This window comes from Perognathus longimembris, chromosome 7, assembly GCF_023159225.1.
Source record: "Perognathus longimembris pacificus isolate PPM17 chromosome 7, ASM2315922v1, whole genome shotgun sequence".
Lineage (NCBI taxonomy): Eukaryota > Metazoa > Chordata > Mammalia > Rodentia > Heteromyidae > Perognathus > Perognathus longimembris.
In genome coordinates, this window is record NC_063167.1 from 449,550 (window position 1) to 468,288 (window position 18,739).

At 58.1% G+C, this 18,739-nt stretch overlaps 2 protein-coding genes across 2 annotated transcripts; both read right to left on the reverse strand.

Moving 5' to 3' along the window:
• Positions 1 to 223: 223 nt before the first annotated feature.
• Positions 224 to 4,853, reverse strand: Mxra8 (matrix remodeling associated 8). Its single transcript, XM_048350069.1, has 10 exons — positions 4,307 to 4,853; positions 3,324 to 3,347; positions 2,883 to 3,210; positions 2,516 to 2,617; positions 1,957 to 2,426; positions 1,693 to 1,851; positions 1,552 to 1,591; positions 1,392 to 1,468; positions 1,215 to 1,295; positions 224 to 1,021 (listed from the first exon to the last, which is right to left on the reverse strand). The coding sequence occupies exons 1-10, from the start codon at positions 4,353 to 4,355 to the stop codon at positions 996 to 998; spliced, it is 1,356 nt and encodes a 451-aa protein (XP_048206026.1). The 5' UTR covers positions 4,356 to 4,853; the 3' UTR covers positions 224 to 995.
• A 9,013-nt stretch (positions 4,854 to 13,866) lies between these two features.
• Positions 13,867 to 15,260, reverse strand: Aurkaip1 (aurora kinase A interacting protein 1). The gene is made up of 4 exons (XM_048350070.1): positions 15,133 to 15,260; positions 14,828 to 14,905; positions 14,144 to 14,583; positions 13,867 to 14,043 (listed from the first exon to the last, which is right to left on the reverse strand). Exons 2-4 carry the CDS (start codon positions 14,877 to 14,879, stop codon positions 13,942 to 13,944), a joined length of 594 nt encoding a protein of 197 aa, XP_048206027.1. The 5' UTR covers positions 14,880 to 14,905; positions 15,133 to 15,260; the 3' UTR covers positions 13,867 to 13,941.
• Between the last annotated feature and the right edge of the window lie 3,479 nt (positions 15,261 to 18,739).

The following is an 18,739-nucleotide window of genomic DNA, read 5'->3' on the forward strand; positions in this document are numbered from 1 at the left end:
GACCAAATAAACATCCAGAAAAGAAACTGAAACCCCTTCCTTACTGGCTGCTGTGTCCCCTTCCCATGACACCAGATTCTAAAACGATCCAGACCTTCATTCAAGGAGATGAGGAAGAACCATGGCACTTTGGATGAAGCCACCTTCAGGAAGGAATTCCCAAGGCCCAAACTTGCCCCCGCCACCTCCAGAGAGTAAAAGAGTTGCAGAGGCACACCTGGGGCCAAGTGTAAAATCAGATATGGGCTTTATTGTGATGTGCCGATTCTCCCAGCAGGCGCACAGGTAGCACAGGCTACCAAGAACCTTCTATAGCACCTCCTACCTCGACCTCAGCCAAATCTGTTTGGCCAAATGATTTCATCCAGGGATAGGTATCAGGGCCAAAAGTCATATAGAGTTCAGTGACTGTGGGGGGAAGCTCTTAAGAAAATTTGCTGCAGATGGGCTAAAAGCAGAGAAAGGGAAAGGCAGCCCCTGCTGTCCAAGGAAGACCTATGAGTGAATCCTCAGTGCCCTTACAGGACAGAGGGCAGCTGGTCTTTGCCTCTGACGTATGCACTGTGCAATCTAGAAGGCCCCTGGGGGGTTCCCCTGCAGAAGGGATGGCGGGTCTGAGACTGGGTTTGGGCTTCCGGTCCTGCCTAACCCTGTATCTTGCTCCCTCTAGCAAGCAGAGATCTGGAGGGCCTGAGGGATTAGTGGACATTATTAGGCTCTTGGCTGTGCCAAAACTGGAGCAGGGCCACTAGTTGGGCACGGGTGACAGGAAGGCAGCAGCCACACTGTGGCAGAGTCCATAGGCACCCACAGCTGTTCTGAAAGATGAGGGTGGCTCCTGGGAGAACCGAATGTCGGCAACAACTCCACCAGTCCAGGCGAGTTCCAGGAGAAGCGGGGCCAGCCGCTGAGAGGGATCTGGGAGGGCCTCCGTGAGGATGGGCCGAAGTCCTCTGGGGCAGAGCTGCTGGCCCAGCCAGGAGCCCAAGAGCCCTCTATTTACAGTACTCCTTTCTGAACTCTGGAATCCAAGGATATGGCTGCATAAAACCTCTGCCCCTTAGTTCCAGTGGGAAACTCAGGGCAGATCTTCAGCAGGAGATTTCTGAGCAGAGGTCCTGGGGCTGGGGAGAGTTGCTATGGACCAACTCTGGGATGGGCTGAGCTGGGGGTGGAGGCGGGGGGTAGGGTCTCCTTTCCTTTCCAGGGCTCACCTTTGTCCAAATCGATATTCTTGGTAGACAAGGGACTGTGAGCCAGCTCTGCCCTCTCCTTCAAGATGTTGTTTTTGTAATCTAGAGCAAGGGAAGATGGTAAGATCCTGCTCAGAGACCTGCAGGGTCCTGGAATGGGTAGGGTGCTCTGGGTCTTGGTGTCCCCCACACCCCTACCTAGCTGGATGTCCTCAGTCCTGTAAGGAGGCTGGTGCCCTGTGGCCACAGAAAACTCTGCCACCTTCGTGTCCTTCCTGGGAGGGGCAGGTGGCAGTTTAGAGGGGTGTAGGGCAGGGCAGGGCAGGGCAGGGCAGGAGGGTCGTTAGGGGACACTCACCCCTCTGCCTTTCCTGACCGCTTGTCTGAGTGTTCACAGCCTGTGCAGGGAGACATGTCTTAGGGAAAGCCCGGCCCCCGCCGAGGCTTTCCCGTGGGTCCCCCGCCCTAGCGCCCCGCTTCCTGGGATGCCCGGCCTCACCCCCGCGGCGGCGCTGGCGGGTGGCCAGGACCACGGTGATGAGCAGAAGGATGAAGAGCAGCAGCGTGGCCAGCACGTAGCCCAGCTGCTGGAAGAAGTGGGCCCGGCCCTCGGGGACGATGACGTTGATGACGCTGCGGCCGCGCGCCAGGGTGGGATCTGCGGGAAGGAAAGCGGGCAGCGTGAGGGCGCGGGGGGGGGGGGGGGGAGGGGGGGAGGGGAGGGGCCGGCGGGGGGCCGGGGCGGCCGGGGCGGCGCGCGCACCTGGGCCCGGGACGCCGTCGGGGCTGGAGCCGTTGCCGGGCGAGTCGCGCGGCGGCTCCGCGGCCGGCTCGCTGACGCGCAGGTGGAAGATGCGGCGCTCGTGCAGGCCGCAGTAGTGGTGGTGCAGGTGGCAGGAGTAGGTGCCCTCGTCCGCGGGCTCCAGGGGGCCGATGCGCAGCGAGAAGTCGCCGCGCGCGAAGGCGTCGGGGCGCACGGCCGCGCGGTCCCGCAGGAAGGGCGGCCCGTAGGCGCGGCGCTCCCCGGACGCGTACAGGTCGAGCAGGCGGTCGGCGCGGTCGTGCGGCACCCCGGGCGGCTGCCGGTCCCAGTGCACCACCTGCTGCGCCTCCTCCAGGTGCCGGTCGGTCTCCACACGTGCGCCCGGTTCACGCAGGTCAGCAGGGCGGGCGCGCCGCGGGCGGCGGCCAGCACCTCCTTCTCGCCGTCCCAGTAGGCGCGCGCCTCGCGGGCTGCGGGGCGGGAGGGGGGGCGGGCACTCAGCGCCCGCGCGGGGCGGGGACGGGGCGCGGCGGGGCGCGGCGGGGCGCGGCGCACTCACGGTCGTCGGTGACCTCCAGGCGGATGGCCAAGCTCTCGTACAGGTGACAGTAATGGTGGTGCAGGTTGCAGGTGTACAGCCCCGCGTCGCCGTCCTCGACCGCTGCGGGCCGCGGGGGGGAGGGAGGAGCTCAGCGTGAGCTCTGCCCACAGACCCGGCCCCGGCGCCCCCGCCGCCCCCCCCGCCCACGCCCGCCGCCCGGCGTCCCCCCGCACCCCCTCCACCCACCCCCGGCGCCCCCCTCCGCCCACGCCCGCCGCCCGGCGTCCCCCCGCACCCCCTCCACCCCCGGCGCCCCCCCGCCCACACCCCCCACCCCCGGCGCCGCACACCCCCCCCCCCCGGCCTCGGCCCTGGACCCCCATACTGCGGATGAGCAGGGAGAAGTTGCCGTCGTGGAAGGCGGAGGGGGACAGCTGGAGGCGGCCGTGGTCGCCGGGCTGGTACACGCGCTGCTCGCCCGCCGAGTACATGTCCACCAGGCGGCGGCCCGGGGCGCCGGGCCCCCCGCTGAGGTCCCAGTGGACCACGCGCTGGCGGTCGTGCAGCCGGTCCTGGGTCCACACCATGCGCGGGCTCTGGCAACGCAGCACCGCCTGGGCCCCCGCGGCCCAGCTCACCGCTGACTCCGACACCACCGAGCTGCCGCCGCCGCCGCTGCCCGCCGCTGCCGGCTGGGGGAGGCCCTGCGGGCCCTGGTACGGAAGGGGATGTCAGTGGGGCCCCCCCCCCCCCCGGCACAGGTGTGGGCCACTGGCAAGATGAAAGAGCCGCTGGAGGAGGCCCCGGGGAGCCGCGGGTTACCTACCTGCGGACAGGAGGACCGCAGAGCCTGAAAGGAGAGGAAGGGTAAGGCTGAGAGGAGCCTGTGCACCCCAGCCAACGTCCGCTGGAGGCCACTGGCCCTCGGGGGCCCTCTGCAGGGATGGCAACTTTACTGCAGTAATGACCACTGAACAGGTGGTAGGTGACGTCGGGGAGGCCAGGACCTGGGCCACACGGCCTTCTTTCCTGGCTTCCTGGCTGTGGGGACAGCGCTCAAGTGGAAAGCCAGGGTTCCTGTTTCCTGGGCCACGGGGGCCACTCTTCAGTGGCCACATCACTGCACCCCCTGCACCAAGTCCACTCAGAGCACGCCCAGCCGGCCAGGACACTGGCTCTGTGGCTTGCACAGCCCGGTCCAGAGGCAGCCGGTGCCCTTGTAGGGAGCCCCTTAGTCCCTCACACCCAGGGCTCCAAGAAGAGCGGTCTGCCTTCCTCACCGAGAGGGGCCTACAGCCCTCTCCCCCCTCCCCATGGCAGGCATGGGGAGCGAGCCCTATCAGCCGCGCTAGGCCCGAGTTCTGCTGCGAAGTGGCGGAGTGCCCGGAGCCTCTGGAGGAATGTGTCGGGTCAGCAGGCCGGCCAGGGCGGGCGGGCCCGTAGGCCTGGAAGGAGGGCGGGAACAGACTGCGAGCCCCAGTGCTCAGGCTACCTTCGGACTCTCTCGCTTCCTGTCCCCCCATCCGCGGGGGGGGGGGGGGCGACCTGAGCAGCTGGCCCAGCACGCCGGGAAGGAGGGCCCTCCAGGAGGCACTGGCACCCTCCAGCTCTTCTCGGCTCCCTGGGCACTCTTCAGAGGGAGAGCTGTCAGTTTACCTGAGGCTTCAGCCCCTGCCCCCCTGAACTGTGCTTTGTGACACGGCCGGCACTGTCTCCCTCCCCCGCAGGGGCACCCCATCCCTCCCACCCCGAGCTCAGACGGGCGGGTGTGCCCCCAACCCTCTCCCAGGCCCACCCTCCCCCACTCACTCTGCAGAAGCACCAGTTTCCACAGCAGAATGCGGGGCCAGAGCTGCATGGTGCCGGCCCGGCGCCTGGCTGCGCTTCTGCCCGGTGCTTTGTCTCACTCCAGCTCCTAACTCTCCAGAAAAACAGCCGACCCTCCTCCCCTTCCCAGTACCGCTGACATCACGGAGCCCTGAGACTGCACCCCGCCCACTCCACTGCTCCGGCCCCTTGGCTCCCCCCATCCTTGGCTGGCCTGATGGGGAGGGAGGTGCTCTTTAGCCACTCTGCCCCGGGACGGGCGGTGGGTCAGTCCTGGGCAGGCACAGTAGCCCGGTCCTTGGTGGAATGACAAGGCCGGGGAGGCGAGGGTGGGGGCCCTGGGCACCAGGACCAGCTACTGGCAGCTTCTTTTAGGCCCACCGACGGACAAAGCCTAGAGTCTCAAAAACCTGACCTGGGTTACCACCTCGCCATTGGAGAGCCCCGCCCCTCTGGAAGGTGGGGGAGTGAGACTTCCAGCAGGAAGGACCCCCGGGGTGAAAGGCCTGTGGCAACCCACCCACGCCTCCGGCATAGAACACCGCCCCTCACCGCTTGTGTCCTCCCCACAGGCCGAGCCATTCTCCCAGCTCTGGAACCTTCTCTGAGGGAGACCAAAGCACCCCCTTCCTGGGAGCCCTGGGGGGATGGACAAGGCTACCTAGTCCTCTTCAGGATCAAGCGTACCCAGCCAGGGAGGTGGGGGTAGGGGCCTTGGGCACTGGGCCAGTGGGTGGGTAGCTCTGCCAGGCCACTGGAGCTGCCCACCAGCGGGCAGAGCTTCAGAAATCCTGAAACCTGACCTGGGTGACTGGGCTCTCAGAGACCCCCACCTGGGGGAAGGGAGAATTGGACGGACAGACACACACACACACACACCAGAAAGTACAACTTTGAAGCTCTGGGAAAATTTACAAAGTCACATAAACAAATGTGAAATCACAGAGCAGGCGCTGTGTGCCAATCCATCCCTGGTAGTTAAGCAAACCTCAGGACAAGAAAGAAAAAGGGAAATCTAAACAACCACACAAGCCCTCAGTGGAATGCCTGTCCATTTGGATGGAGTGATTGTTACAGGCCCCATCCCTGGGGGTCCTCACCCTGGAACTCTGCCCCGTCAAGTCCTCAGACCTGTCAGAATCAGAAGCCCAGCCTAGCCCATGGCTCCCCACACTGGAGTCTGACCCCCCAGCGGCAGTGGGGGGTGGGGCAGGAGGGAGGACCATGCCAGAACACAGGAAGCCCCTCGGAACTTAACTGACTTGTGTTCTCCAGGATTCAAGCCTGGTAGAGCTGGACCTTGGGAGCCTACCCCCTACCCCCTAATTCCTGCCTGGGCCTTTCCTTCTGGAAAAACAAGCCCTGCCCAGCAGCCCTCCACCGCCTCTCCTGGCCTCTCCACTTGTTTTTCTAACTGGTTTCCATTAGGACAGGGCCGCCCTCAAGACAATGTCTCCACCCTGCCCTGGGTCATCCTCAGCTGTCTGGCCCTGGACTTGGATTCCAGGGCTGTTGAAACTAGCCCTCCCCACTGTTCTGTCCCCTACCGAGGAAGGGTAGCTAGGTCATGATGGAAGGAGGCAGAGATGGCCCAGCACCTGGCTCTCTAAGCTGAGAAGGGGCCTGGCTTCGAGTGCAAGGCTGAGAGGGAAGTCGGCTTGAGCTAGAAGAAGCCTGAGACCCCTGGTCCACACCTCTGACGGGGGCTCAGGCACACTCGCTAAGCCCTTCCCAGGTCCTCCCGCTGTGGGTTCCCAGCCTCAGCCCTGCTTGCCCCAGCAGCCTCCATTGCAGACCCCAGCAGTCATCTTGCAAGACACAGACAGGCCAGAAGCCAATGCCTGCAAGAGCCACATGGGCCCAGATGAACCCCTCTCCCCTACCATCTTGTCCTCTGTTTCAGGCCAGCAAATCCAAGATGGGCCATCTGTAGCAGGAAGTAGCCCAGATGAGAACACAGGACCTGAGCCCCCCCCTGCTCCTTCCTGGCCTGGCTTGCGGAGCTCCTTCCCTCGGCTGCTTGCAGCCCTTCTCCTCACCACCACCTAGCATCTTTGCTCCTTCAGGAAGAGGAAGGCCAGGACAAAACCACAGACCTTATAGTGCTCTGGCCAAGTCAGCCCGGAGCCCCGGACCCACCTCCTCTTCTCCTAGGGGCGTATAGGGACAAGGGGTAAGCCAGCCCACTGGGCTCAAAAACTGAGAATCCAGGGTTGGCTCTGATTCCTGGTGACTCCGGACATTCCAGGCAGTTCGGCTCACTGGGAAGAAAAACCACAGGCCCAGACACACTCTCCCCCGCACCGCCCCCCCCCCCCATTTCCCTACAATGGTCACATAAGAAATAATACAATCAGAATACAGTGCTCACACGGAGCTGCTCATCATAAAGATCTGAATTTGGTGAGTTACCCTATACACTGGGGACACAATGCTAAAAGGACACCGACCCCTGCCCTGGGATTTGCCTGGAGCTCTCAATCCTACTGCCTCAGCCTCTAGAGGGCTGGGAGTAGGGGTGTGTACCACTCTAGGCAGGCTGGCTCAAGTGACCCCACTACCTCGGCTGGGGCTGCCTGGGGAAGTAGAGGTAGAGGAACTCAGTCAAAGTTACCTGGGCAAAGGTAGCAGAGACCCTAACCTGAAAAACAAACAGAAGAAAAGGGCTCAAGTGGTAGAGTGGTAGCCTAATCTCAATCCCTAGTGCCACACAAATACATACATAGATACATAAAACAAAAAGCCAGGCTCCTGTGGCTCATGCCTGTAATCCTAGCTACTTGGGATGCTGAGATCTAAGGACTGTAATTTGAAGCCAGGCCAGGCAGGAAAGTCCATGAGACTCTGATCTACAATTAACCACTTAAAAACCGGAAGTGGGGCTGTGGCTTAAGTGATAGAGCACCAGCCTTGAATACAAAGAGGCTTAGGGGCAGTGTCCAGGCCCTAAGTTCAAGCCCCACAACCAACCAAAAAACAAAACAAAAAACTCTATATGTGGACTGGGAATATGGCCTACTGGTAGAGTGCTTGCCTTGTATACGTGAAACCCTGGGTTTGATTCCTCAGTATCACATACATGGAAAAAGCAGGAAGTGGCGCTGTGGCTTAAGTGGCAGAGTGCTAGCCTTGAGCAAAAAAGAAGCCAGGGACAATGCTCAGGCCCTGAGTTCAAGCCCCAGGACTGGCAAACGAACAAAAAACCCTATATATATCTGCGTCTCAGAATACATTTACGATAGCCATATTTAGAGCTCCCCTATACGTGAAGTCCCTACCAGGGGAAAGTGAAAAGGCGTGTTCAAGGCCAGGAGTGGGACTCATCCCTGTAATCCCTGCACTCAGGGAGCTGAGGCAGGCCGACAGAGCCCCCGCACCCTGCCAGGGCTATGGGGAGGTCCTGCCGGTGGGTCGGAAAAGGAGCACGGAGCCTCTGGAGGCGGCCTGAGTACAGCAGCCACACCCTGTGATGTCATCCAGCAGACTCCTCACCCATTGTTCATGGCTGGTCTCAGGTGTGGAGATTGTGGCCGCCCAGCACTCAGGCTTTGTCTTGGCATCTAAGCGCCCTCAGGAGTTGGTGACAGAAGAGTCATGAGGTAAGCCAACAGCCCTTGAGTATGTTCCAATGTCCACCCAACTCATATTCTTTTCTGTGTGTGTGAGCCTAGGGCCACTTGTTCTTGCTTAGCTTTTTCGCTCAAGGTAGACACTTGTTACTACTTGAGCCACACCTCCCCTTCCAGTTTTCTGGTGGTTCATTAGAGATCAGAGTCTAATAGACTTTTCTGTCTAAGCTGGCTTTGAACTGCAGTCCTCACCTCTCAGCCTCGCAAGTGGCTAGGATTACAGGTGTGGGCCACAGACCTGGGGCCCTGGACTGAATTCTTGGGAAATATGCCACACACACCCTTTCTTCTGGACATTGCTTATAGCATAACAGGTTAACCTGAGCTTTCCACCCTCGTTGGTTTCCGAGGTTTCTGTTGCCCATGGCACTACCTTACTGGCTTGGATCAGAAATGGGCTCTTCTTGAGACAGACTGAAGAGACTGTGTACAGGTGTGCTCCTCCCCACAGAGAGGGCCTCCCTCTGGATGAGGATGAGGAGTCCTCCCTCCCGGGTGAGGAGTCCTCCCCACAGAGAGACCCTCCCTCTGGATGAGGATGAGGAGTCCTCCCCCCAGGAGAGGGCCTCCCTCCTGGGTGAGGAGTCCTCCACACAGAGAGGGCCTCCCTCCTGGGTGAGGAGTCCTCCCCAAAGAGAGGGCCTCTCTCTGGATGATGAGTCCTCCCCACAGAGATGGCCTCCCTCCAAATGAGGAGTCCTCCCCACAGAGAGGGCCTCCCTCCTGGGTGAGGAATCCTCCCCACAGTAGAGGGCCTCCCTCCTGGGTGAGGAGTCCTCCCCACAGAGATGGCCTCCCTCCAAATGAGGAGTCCTCCCCACAGAGAGGGCCTCCCTCCTGGGTGAGGAGTCCTCCCCACAGAGAGGGCCACCCTCCTGGGTGAGGAGTCCTCCCCACAGTAGAGGGCCTCCCTCCTGGGTGAGGAGTCCTCCCCCTAGGAGAGGGCCTCCTTCCAGGTGAGGAGTCCTCCACACAGAAGGCCTCCTTCCAGGTGAGGAGTCCTCCCCACAGACAGGGTCTCTCTACTGGTTGAAGAGTCCTCCCCACAGTCCTATTGGCTGCCAGACAGTCCCAGAGGACCCAGTCAGAGCCTGGGTGTGCTTGCACCTGAATCAGATGGCCTGCACACACACACACACACACACACACACACACACACACACACACTCAGCACAAGAACACAGGCCCGGGCCAGCCTCTCTGAGAACAATCAGGCATGTTAAACCAACTCATGCCAGATGCAGGAGCTGCGATTATAGGCATGTACCACCGCTTTCAGCTTGACAGCTGTTTTTCATGCTGTAAATTTGGGGCCTGAGTTTCAGGAGGCAAAATCAGGTGCCATTGGGGAACCTTTGAGAAATGATGATCACCAGATAGCTTTGGTCCAGGTTGCAGTACCTAACAGGAGGCCGCTGGGAATATTTGACCTCTTCAAAGTGCAGGTAAGTCAGGGAGGGATTGCCAGGGCCAAAGCAAGGCTGGACAGGCTTTCATTTTCCAGTATTAGACTTCCTCAGTTCAGCACTATTATTTCCATGAATGTGTTTCTATGTGCATAAATATTCTTATTGAATGACCATTTTAAGCTTTTGGCTTTCCTTAACTACATGAAAGTTATGTAATACAATGGATACGTCACATTAATGTCATTGCCCAAATTGTCTCTAGTAACAAATAGGTAGCCAGGCACTGGTGGCTCATGCCTGTAATACTAGCTACTCAGAAAGCTGAGGTCTGAGGATCATGGTTCAAAGCCAGCCTGGGCAGGAAAGTCCATGAGCTTCTGTATTGGTCTTGGGGCTTGAACTCAGGGCCTGGGTGCTGTCCCTGAGCCTTTTTGCTAAAAGTTAGCGTCTACAACTTGAGCCAGAGTTCTATTTCTAGCTCATTTTTTAATTTTCTTTTATTTTTTGACCAATTTCATGGACTTTCCCAGCCCAGGCTTGCTTGGAGTTGGGACCCTCAGATATCAGTCTCCCGAGTGGTTAGGATTAGCAGCATGAGCCAGGGGTGCCAAGTCCCTTCCACTCTCGAGGAGTCAATTACGGCTCCCCATGCTGGAGGCTGCCTGATTCTGCCAGTGCAAGGAGCTGGATGCGTGTGTGCGTGTGCCTCAGCTGTGGCACGGGGACACTCCCCTACCTCCATCCAACCCTGTTCTTCCAGCAAAGGATCAAGCTTCCTCTTCCCAGGATCTCCTCCACATGGGGCTGACTACCCTGGTCTAGCTGCAGCTCCCAGACAGTAGAGAAAGGCTTGCTGGAGGCTGAGGCCCTGCTTTGCACAGCCATGTTGCATCCTTTGTGGAGCTTCTGAGCTGGCAGTGTTCTAATTGAAGCATCGGGTGCTGGCTGGCCAAGGCCCCTCTTGAGACCTAGACACTTAAATGAGCACAGACTCAGAGGGGCTCATGAGGCCACAGTACTAAAGCCAGTTGGGCCCCAGAGCCTAGCTTGCCAGAACCTATTGCACTGGCGTCCAGGTGTGATACAGGGGTACACTCATGAGGAAGCCATCATTGAGGCTGCTGGCTCCTAACCTCGGACGCAAGAGGTACATCCCCAGCATCTGCCCCAAACCACTCTCCCCAGCTTTGGCAGAGCCCAACCCTTGACCACCCTAGCAGAGACCAAGGGTAAAGGAGAGCAGAGAATGCACCACATCACACAGGCTGCCTAGCAGGCCTCCACCCTACTGCGCTCGCCCTGCCTCTGCTCAGAGCCAAGGAGAAGGCCTATGTATCTTTTGAGGCCGGCCGGCTGGCAGGCAGGGAGGGAGGAGGCCACATGGGGAAGAGTGGCATGCCTCTTGTGGCCTGGGAGGAGCTGCAGGGATAAAAATAACACCCCAATTCTCTGCTGAGGTCTTGGCTGGGCACAAAGGCTGCTAAGCCACAAGCAGGGTGTGCCTGGCAGGAGGGGGTAGCTCAAGCATCAACCCAGGAGCATGGAGTAAGGACCTCACCAGGGTACTGATTCTCTGTGCTGTAGATTGAGCAGTAGTCAAGCATGGAGGCTCACACCTGTAATCAATCCCAGCTATTCAGGAGGCTGAGATCTGAGGACTGAGGTTCAAAGCCAGCTTGGGCAGGAAAAGCCATGAGACTTTTATCCCCAATTAACCACCAGAAAAACAGAAGTGGTGCTGTGGCTCCAAGTGGTAGAATGCTAGCCTTGAGCAGAAGAGCTCATTGGACAGTGCCCAGGCCTTGAGTTCACCCTCCTGATTAAAATTCTGTCCCCCCATTGTAACTAAACCTTGTCTCCACGTTTCTAGGATCCAGCTAAGAACCCCTGCTCTGGGCCAGGAAGGGGATAACCTGACTACTCAGCAGGTGAAGATCTAGAGGTTTCCCCAGGCCACCTGGGGAAAACCACTAAAGATCTACATCTCAACAAATCAGTAGGAGCTGGCAAATACGCGGAGTAGGATGGCATACACCTATAATCCCAGCCTCCATTGAGGCTGCCACAGGAAAATCAAAGTCCAAGGCCAACCCCAGGAAAAAACAGGAGACACTATCTGAAAGCTAAAACAAGGGAATGGGGAGAGCAGGACTCAAGGGCTGGAGTCGACCCAGTTTTACAGGAAGCGCAAGGCGAGTGACTCTGCCAGCCTGGCATCCTGTTGAAGACAGGGCAAATGGATGGCTCCACATGGGCCTCCTTGCTTAACTGGAGCTCCCGATGGCTTAACACGGCCCCCCATTCCTCCTCCCCCACAGGAAGTGTGGGCTAAGCCACAGGACAGCTCCTATGGCCAGGCTGGGAAGAAATATCAGGAGCAGCTGTCCAGTAGCCAGAGGCCACTGCAAGAGGGCGTGCTCTGCCCGGCCCAGGGGAGGGTCTGCTGCGGAGCCTCTGGCCCAAGGACCTGTCTTGTGTGCTGTGGAGGAAGCCTGGCCCTGGGAAGGGGGCCACAGCTAGGCCCTGTGTGGGAGCTTCCTGCCAGCCGTTCAGGTCCTCATCAACCAAGGTCCAGGAGCTGCCAAGAGCCTAGCTGTCGCCCCCTGGTGGCCACAGTACAGGCACAGCCATAGCTACATCAGCAGCAGCAGCAGATTCCAAACCCGTCTGCATATAGATAGGTGTGAGCCTCACCCTGCTAACACCCTGGGAGTGGGGGTGAGGATGGGGGCTCGGCCTCACACAAGGAACCATGCTCTTTTGAAAACCGCTTACTAATTTATTTACTTGGTACTGATTGCCAAGTTAAGATGGGGACTCCCCTGACTGTTGGAGCCATGTACAGTGTTCAGTGGAACGTTCTGCATTAGAAACTTCTAGGAACTTAAGTGTGCCCCCCTCCCATGTGGCGCCACACCAAGACTACCCAATGTGCAGAACAAGTTCATTGGTTCCTTCCTTCTTGTGCTGGTCCTCAGGCTCAAACTCAGGGTCTCAGGGACTGGGTGCTGTTGCACTGTCTCTGAGCTTTTTTATTTGGGGCTGGTTAGAGATAAGCCTCATAGGCTTTTCTGCCTGGGCTAGCTTTGAACCATGATCCTCAGATTCCAGCTTCCTGAATACCTAGGATTATAGGTGTGAGCCACTGGCACCCAACCCAACATGTTTCTGTAGCAAAAAAAAAAAAGCCTCCCTAGTCCTGATGAGATGGCTTGACCCTAATGAAAGTGACTGCAGCCCTGAGCCCCAAGACATGACTAAATCCCTAATGCACAACTGGGATGTCAGGTCAAAGGGCGAGGTGAGGGGCTGGGAGCGTGGCTTAGCAGTAGAGCGCTTGCCTTGCATGCATGGAGCCCTGGGTCCAATTCCTCAGCGCCCCATAAATGGAAAAACCAGGAAGTGGCGCTGTGGCTCGAGTGGCAGAGTGCTAGCCTTGAGCGAAAGGCAGCCAGGGACAGTGCTCAGGCCCCGAGTCCATGTCCCAGGACTGGCAAAACCAGACACACAGACACACAGAAAGAGCAAGGGGAATGAGAAGGCTATCTGGCATTCCTGGTGCCCCCTGGCCCAGTTACCACAGAGTGCTCAGTGATGCGTTCCTATTAGGAGATGGAGGATGGCAGTGGGGCACAACAGACCACAACCTGGGATCACCTGAGTCTCTGCCTCAAGCTACGGCTCCGAGCCTCTTCACCTCCATGAAAGCACCCTTCTTCATCAAGCCTCAACCCTGAACCTTATAGTTCTCCATGATAGCATTCTGTTTTTTGTTTTGTTTTTTGGCCAGTCCTGGGCCTTGGACTCCGGGCCTGAGCACTGTCCCTGGCTTCTTCCCGCTCAAGGCTAGCACTCTGCCACTTGAGCCACAGCACCGCTTCTGGCCGTTTTCTGTATATGTGGTGCTGGGGAATCGAACCTAGGGCCTCGTGTATCCGAGGCAGGCACTCTTGCCACTAGGCTATATCCCCAGCCCCATTCTGGATCAGCCTCCATCCACTGAGGACCCCAGGATGGGAGACAGAGCCATAAGGAGACAACAGAGGCCAGAAGGCAACTTGGGAAGGCTGACAGCCCCTGTGGCTGGACAGGACTACCACAAGCATATCCACTCAGAGGACATGGTACTTACAGGGCACCTCGTGTACTTCAGGACCTTTCCTTTAACTACTGAGCCCATCCCAACCCCCTCAAACAGAAAACAATTATTTCTCCACCTAATCTGGGAACTCCCTAGTCCCAGTGCCACCCCTGGAAACATTGCCACTTCACACACCAAGGCCTGACTCCGCAGGAATGTGGGACCAGACAGGGACCAGACAGGACAATTCCACAAGGTGGTTGTTCTTCCAGACCCAGCATATCCAGGACAGAGGGTGAAGGTGAACTGGAGCATGAGGCAGGCAAGTAGTCAATCTGCAGCCCTGGGCTCCTAAACCAGAGGCTGGCCTCTACCTCAAGTGCACTCACCCAGGCAGAAGAGGCTCTGGGCCAGCCTGGAACAACTGAGTTCTCCCACATCGTATTAAAACAAGTAACTAGTATCCATGGGGTAGAGCAGGAGAATGTGATCCCAGGCTCATTTATTCTTTCCATAGATCTTGGGGGTCTGCCATCCCTCAGGGGCTTCCTTCAGGCCTGCCTTCACCCAGATGCGCTTCAGGTCTCTCTCAAACTTGATCTGCAAAAGCGAAAGGGTTGACCACCAACTGGTTCTTGACAAAGCTATGTATACTCAGCCATTCTGCACAACCCAGGTCCAAGGAGGAGCCCACACTCACCTGCTTCTGTTTCAGACGTCCTTCCCGAACCTTGCGCCGAAGGAACCGAGACCTCTTGACCAGTTTACGGTATTTGTGGTGGTTCATCTTCCGACGGCGGATCTTCAGAACATTTTTGCACTGCATCGGAGGTGTGTATTTGTCCCCCTGAGAGATTCCCTCCTCCACCTGGCTAGATGGTGGACACTCATACAAGTGGGCGGGAGCCCCAGACACTGGGGCTCCCGCATCAAGTCTGGGGAATAGGTATCTCACAGTCAGCCAACTCTCCAGTGGGCTGATGGCCATCTTCCTGGGAACCAGCAACTCCTCCGGCTCCAGCTGGGCCCCCTTGCCAGGGAGGGAGGCAGCCCTACTTGGGCCTGCTGTCTGCAAGCTGTATGGGGACCAGCAAGCATGGCTGCCCGGCGCCCCTGAGAGAGGCCAGGGCCGACGGCAGCCTGAAGGAAAACAACACCCAGTCACTATCGGTGAGAGCGCAGGAGGGGGCAGGGTCCTCCCGCAGGCCCAGGCAGCACGCCCACCATGGAGGGGAAGACCTGCGTGCGCCTGGTTCCCGGTTAGGACTCCTTGGCAGTACTTGGAAGTGTGTGCGCCCCACGGCGAGGCACTACGGCGGGGGCCGGGCCGGGTCCCGGGGGCGGTCGTGCCCGCACGCCCCCCTCCCCCGCCCCGGCCTCTTACCTGTCCCACGCACCGCTCTGACCAGCTGGGAAGTCAGGCGCGCCAGGAACATGCCGCGGGGGTGGCAGGGCTCAGGCGCTGGAAGAGAGGCGCCGGCCGCCTGGGTCACGCGGCAGCGTCGGGCGGGCCCGGCCGCGCGACTCACCCGCCCTCCAACCCGCCGGCGGCGTCGCCCGCGAGCGACGGCGGGCCCCGGGGCGGGCAGCGCCGCGCGCCGCCGCCCGACCCGGCCCGCCCGACCCCGCAGCCGGCTCCGGCCGCCCGCTGCCGGGCCTGCAGGCCAGAGCCGGGAGACTCGAACTCACCACTCCGCAGCCGCGCCGGGCACTTCCGGTCCGTCCTCCCACCCGCCGGCGCCCGGTCACAGCGCCCCTTGGCGTCCCCGGCTCGGTCACTCGGCGTCGGTATGGACCGGGCCCGGCGAGCAGCGGCTTCCGGCCAGAGGGCCCGCCCCTTCCGCCAAGTCCCCGCTGCGCACGTCCGCTCGGCGTCCGGCCCTCACTGAGGCAAGGGAACCACACTTCCCATGATGCCCAGGGGTTCCCCGTAAGCTCGCGCGGCTTCCGGTGCCGGCGGGGAGGGCCGGACGGCGGCGGCGGCGCCGCCCGGCTGCACGGCCGTGGGCCCGGGAGCCCGGGGGGCCGAGGCTGGGGGCCCCCCTGCCCGCACCGAGGCCCTCTGGAGGACGGGCTTCCCGAGCAGTTAGAGCTTAGCGCCGCACCTCCGGATGGGGACCCGGAGCCGAGTCGGAGGACTCCACCTTCGCCCTGGTGCCTGGTGCAAAGTCGCATCTCCAGGCAGTGTGCACCGTCGTCTTTTTTTTTTTGCCAGTCCTGGGCTTGAACTCAGGGCCTGAGCACTGTCCCTGGCTTCTTTTTGCTCAAGGCTAGCACTCTGCCACTTGAGCCACAGCACCCCCTCTGGCCGTTTTCTGTATATGTGGTGCTGGGGAATCGAACCCAGGACCTCATGTATACGAGGCAGGCACTCTTGCCACTGGCCATACTCCCAGTCCCAATCTGTTAAGTCTTTACAAAGCCTTTTTCTTTTACTTTTCTTTTTTTCCAGTCCTGGGGCTTGGACTCAGGGCCTGAGCACTGTCCCTGGCTTCTTTTTGCTCAAGGCTAGCACTCTGCCACCTGAGCCACAGCGCCACTTCCAGCTTTTTCTGAGTAGTTTTATTGGAGAGAAAGAGTCTCATGGGCTTTCCAGCCCGGGATAGCTTTGAACTGTGAGCCTCAGATCTCAGTGTCCTGAGTAGTTAAGATTACAATGGGCAGGAGCCACCAGTGCCCAGCAAGATAACCATTTTTGTTTTGTTTGGTTGCCAGTCCCGGGGCTTGAACTCAGGGCCTGAGCACTGTCCCTGGCTTCCTTTTTGCTCAAGGCTAGCACTCTACTTCTTGAGCCACAGCGCCACCTCTGGCCGTTTTCTAGATATGTGGTGCTGGGGAATCGAACCCAGGGCCCTCGTCTTTTTCTTTTTTAATCAAAGGAACCTGATAATCTGAAGGAAAGTACACATAGCTGGGTTGGTGGTTCATATCTATTAATGAATCCTAGCTGCTCAGTAGGCTGAGATCTGAGGCTAGTGGCTTGAGGCCAGCTCAGGCAAAAAAGTCCTTGAGTCCTTATCTCAACCAGCCAAAAGGCCAAAGTGGAGGTGTGGCAGAGCAGTAGCCTTGAACAAAATACCACCAAGAGTGTGAGGCCCTGAGATCAGGCCCCGGTATAACACGCACGCACACACACACTTTTATTAGTTTTTTTTTTCCTCCCCAATATATCTACTTGCTGCCAGGAAACTTTAGAAACCTTAACATATCTGGTCCAGAGGTTGGAGGGACATCAGAGGTGGAATGGTCAAGAACTGTAACCAGGGGCTGGGAATGTGGCCTAGTGGTAAAGTGCTTGCCTCATATTCATGAAGCCCTGGGTTCAATTCCCCAGCACCACATATATAGAAAACGGCCAGAGGTGGCGCTGTGGCTCAAGTGGCAGAGTGCTAGCCTTGAGCAAAAAGAAGCCAGGGACCAGTGCTAAGGCCCTGAGTCCAAGCCCCAGGACTGGCAAAAAAAGAAAAAAGAACTGTAACCAGAGCCGAGGAGCCTAGCCAGGTGGGGGAACCTGTTGCTCTTTGTCTCAAACAGCTGGTGGTAGTACTGGAGACGGCTCATGACAGAACCCAGCACAACAGCATCCCACCTCCAGTACTGGGGACGAACTCTGGGCCTGGGCTCTGTCTGAGTTCTACCATTTAAGCCATAGTGTCACTTCCAGTTTTCTGGCTGTTAGTTGGAGATGAGTCTCATGGACTTTCCTGCCTGGGCTGGCTTTGGACTGCAATCCTCAGATCTAGCCTCCTCAGTAGCTAGGACTACAGGCATGAGCCACAAGCACTTGGCTTCATGCTAACTTTTGACAAAACTGACCTTAAACCTGGATCCTGCTATCTCTGCCTCCTGAGTAGCTGGGATTATAGGAATGTGTATCTAGACAAGGGTAAGGGAGGGGCACCAGGGAGAGTTTTCTTAGGCAGCCAGGGTCTAAACATCTCTTGCTGACTGACTACAGGATAGACCACAATTTTGGGCTTATGAATGTGTCATTACATTATAGTGTGAGCTGCCACCAACTGTCACACCTGTCATGTGTGAGGATAGGGAGCCATTAGGCCAGCCCAGAGCAGAGCTGGCAAGGTACCCCAAACTTACCGTCAGCCCCAGCATAGGTTTGCAGTGCTCAGGCAATGGGGATAACAGCCTGCTCAGAGCACCCCTCCCCACCCCCCGTGAGGGGGAATTGGGCTTGGGCAGTAACAGCTCAGGGAAATGTCACAGGTTGCAGCTGTCTCCCACAGGGCTGTAGCAATCTCTTAAGTGCCATGGACGTGAACTGGCTGCAGTACCAAGACATTCCCTAGGGAGTCAGCCTGAGGGTCACAACCATGACACCTGCCCCTCCTCCCAAATACTCCCAAGAATTTCACTGTCCACAGAGCCTCAAATTTTCTGCAGTTGTCCCCAGTCTCCCAGGGTCTGTTTTAGAGATATTGGTATAGTGAGGCACCCACCCACAGTTTCCATCAGGAATAGGAGAAGCCTCGGGCTATCCTTTTCACCTGTCCAACCATTCATGGCCCACCAGAGGGAGGCCTTAGGAGTTCAGCTCCTGGCTGTCCCCACATCCACACACAGATGCCAGGATGTATAAATTACCTTGAGGACATCTGAGCATCAGATTCCACATCCTCAGCACCAAGGGAGCAGCTTTTCACCTCATCTCGGGAAGATGGTTTCAGGCAGGCACAGAGGAACTTAACAATTAAGACTCAACACTTAAACAAGAAGAGACGGCAGACACCCCCCCCAAAACAGCTGAGCTGGCTGTGTATAGTTGCACATGCCAACAAGCAAGCAGAATGATGACCTACACAGCCTCTGAAATCCCAAATATCCTGAGAAGAGAATTATGTTTATTCAACCACGCGAAATGCATATATAGGAAACTTTTCTAGGAGCTGGTGTCCTGCACTCAGCATTGCAGATAAAAATATATGACTTTCAACGCACATCTAAATTCCTTCACATTTAAAAAATCAATTCTCTACACAAGTTCTCAGCTGGCAGAATTCAAGTTCTGGGTTTTCATACATAGCTTTCACTTGCATTAAACACATGTTTATTTACAACATGGATAGAGAATAGGGGCTATTAAGGCCATTTTCTCATTGTGAAACAGTGCAAAATATGTACATAGTACAACCTAATATAGGCAAAGATTCTAAAAATCATCTTTCTGGGCTTAACGTAATTATCAGCATGGGAGTGAAGACACAGCTTGTCAATAGCACCAAGCCACACGGACAGAGATGTGTGTCTTTGCCTTTCCAGTGAGCCACCTGCAGCTGCG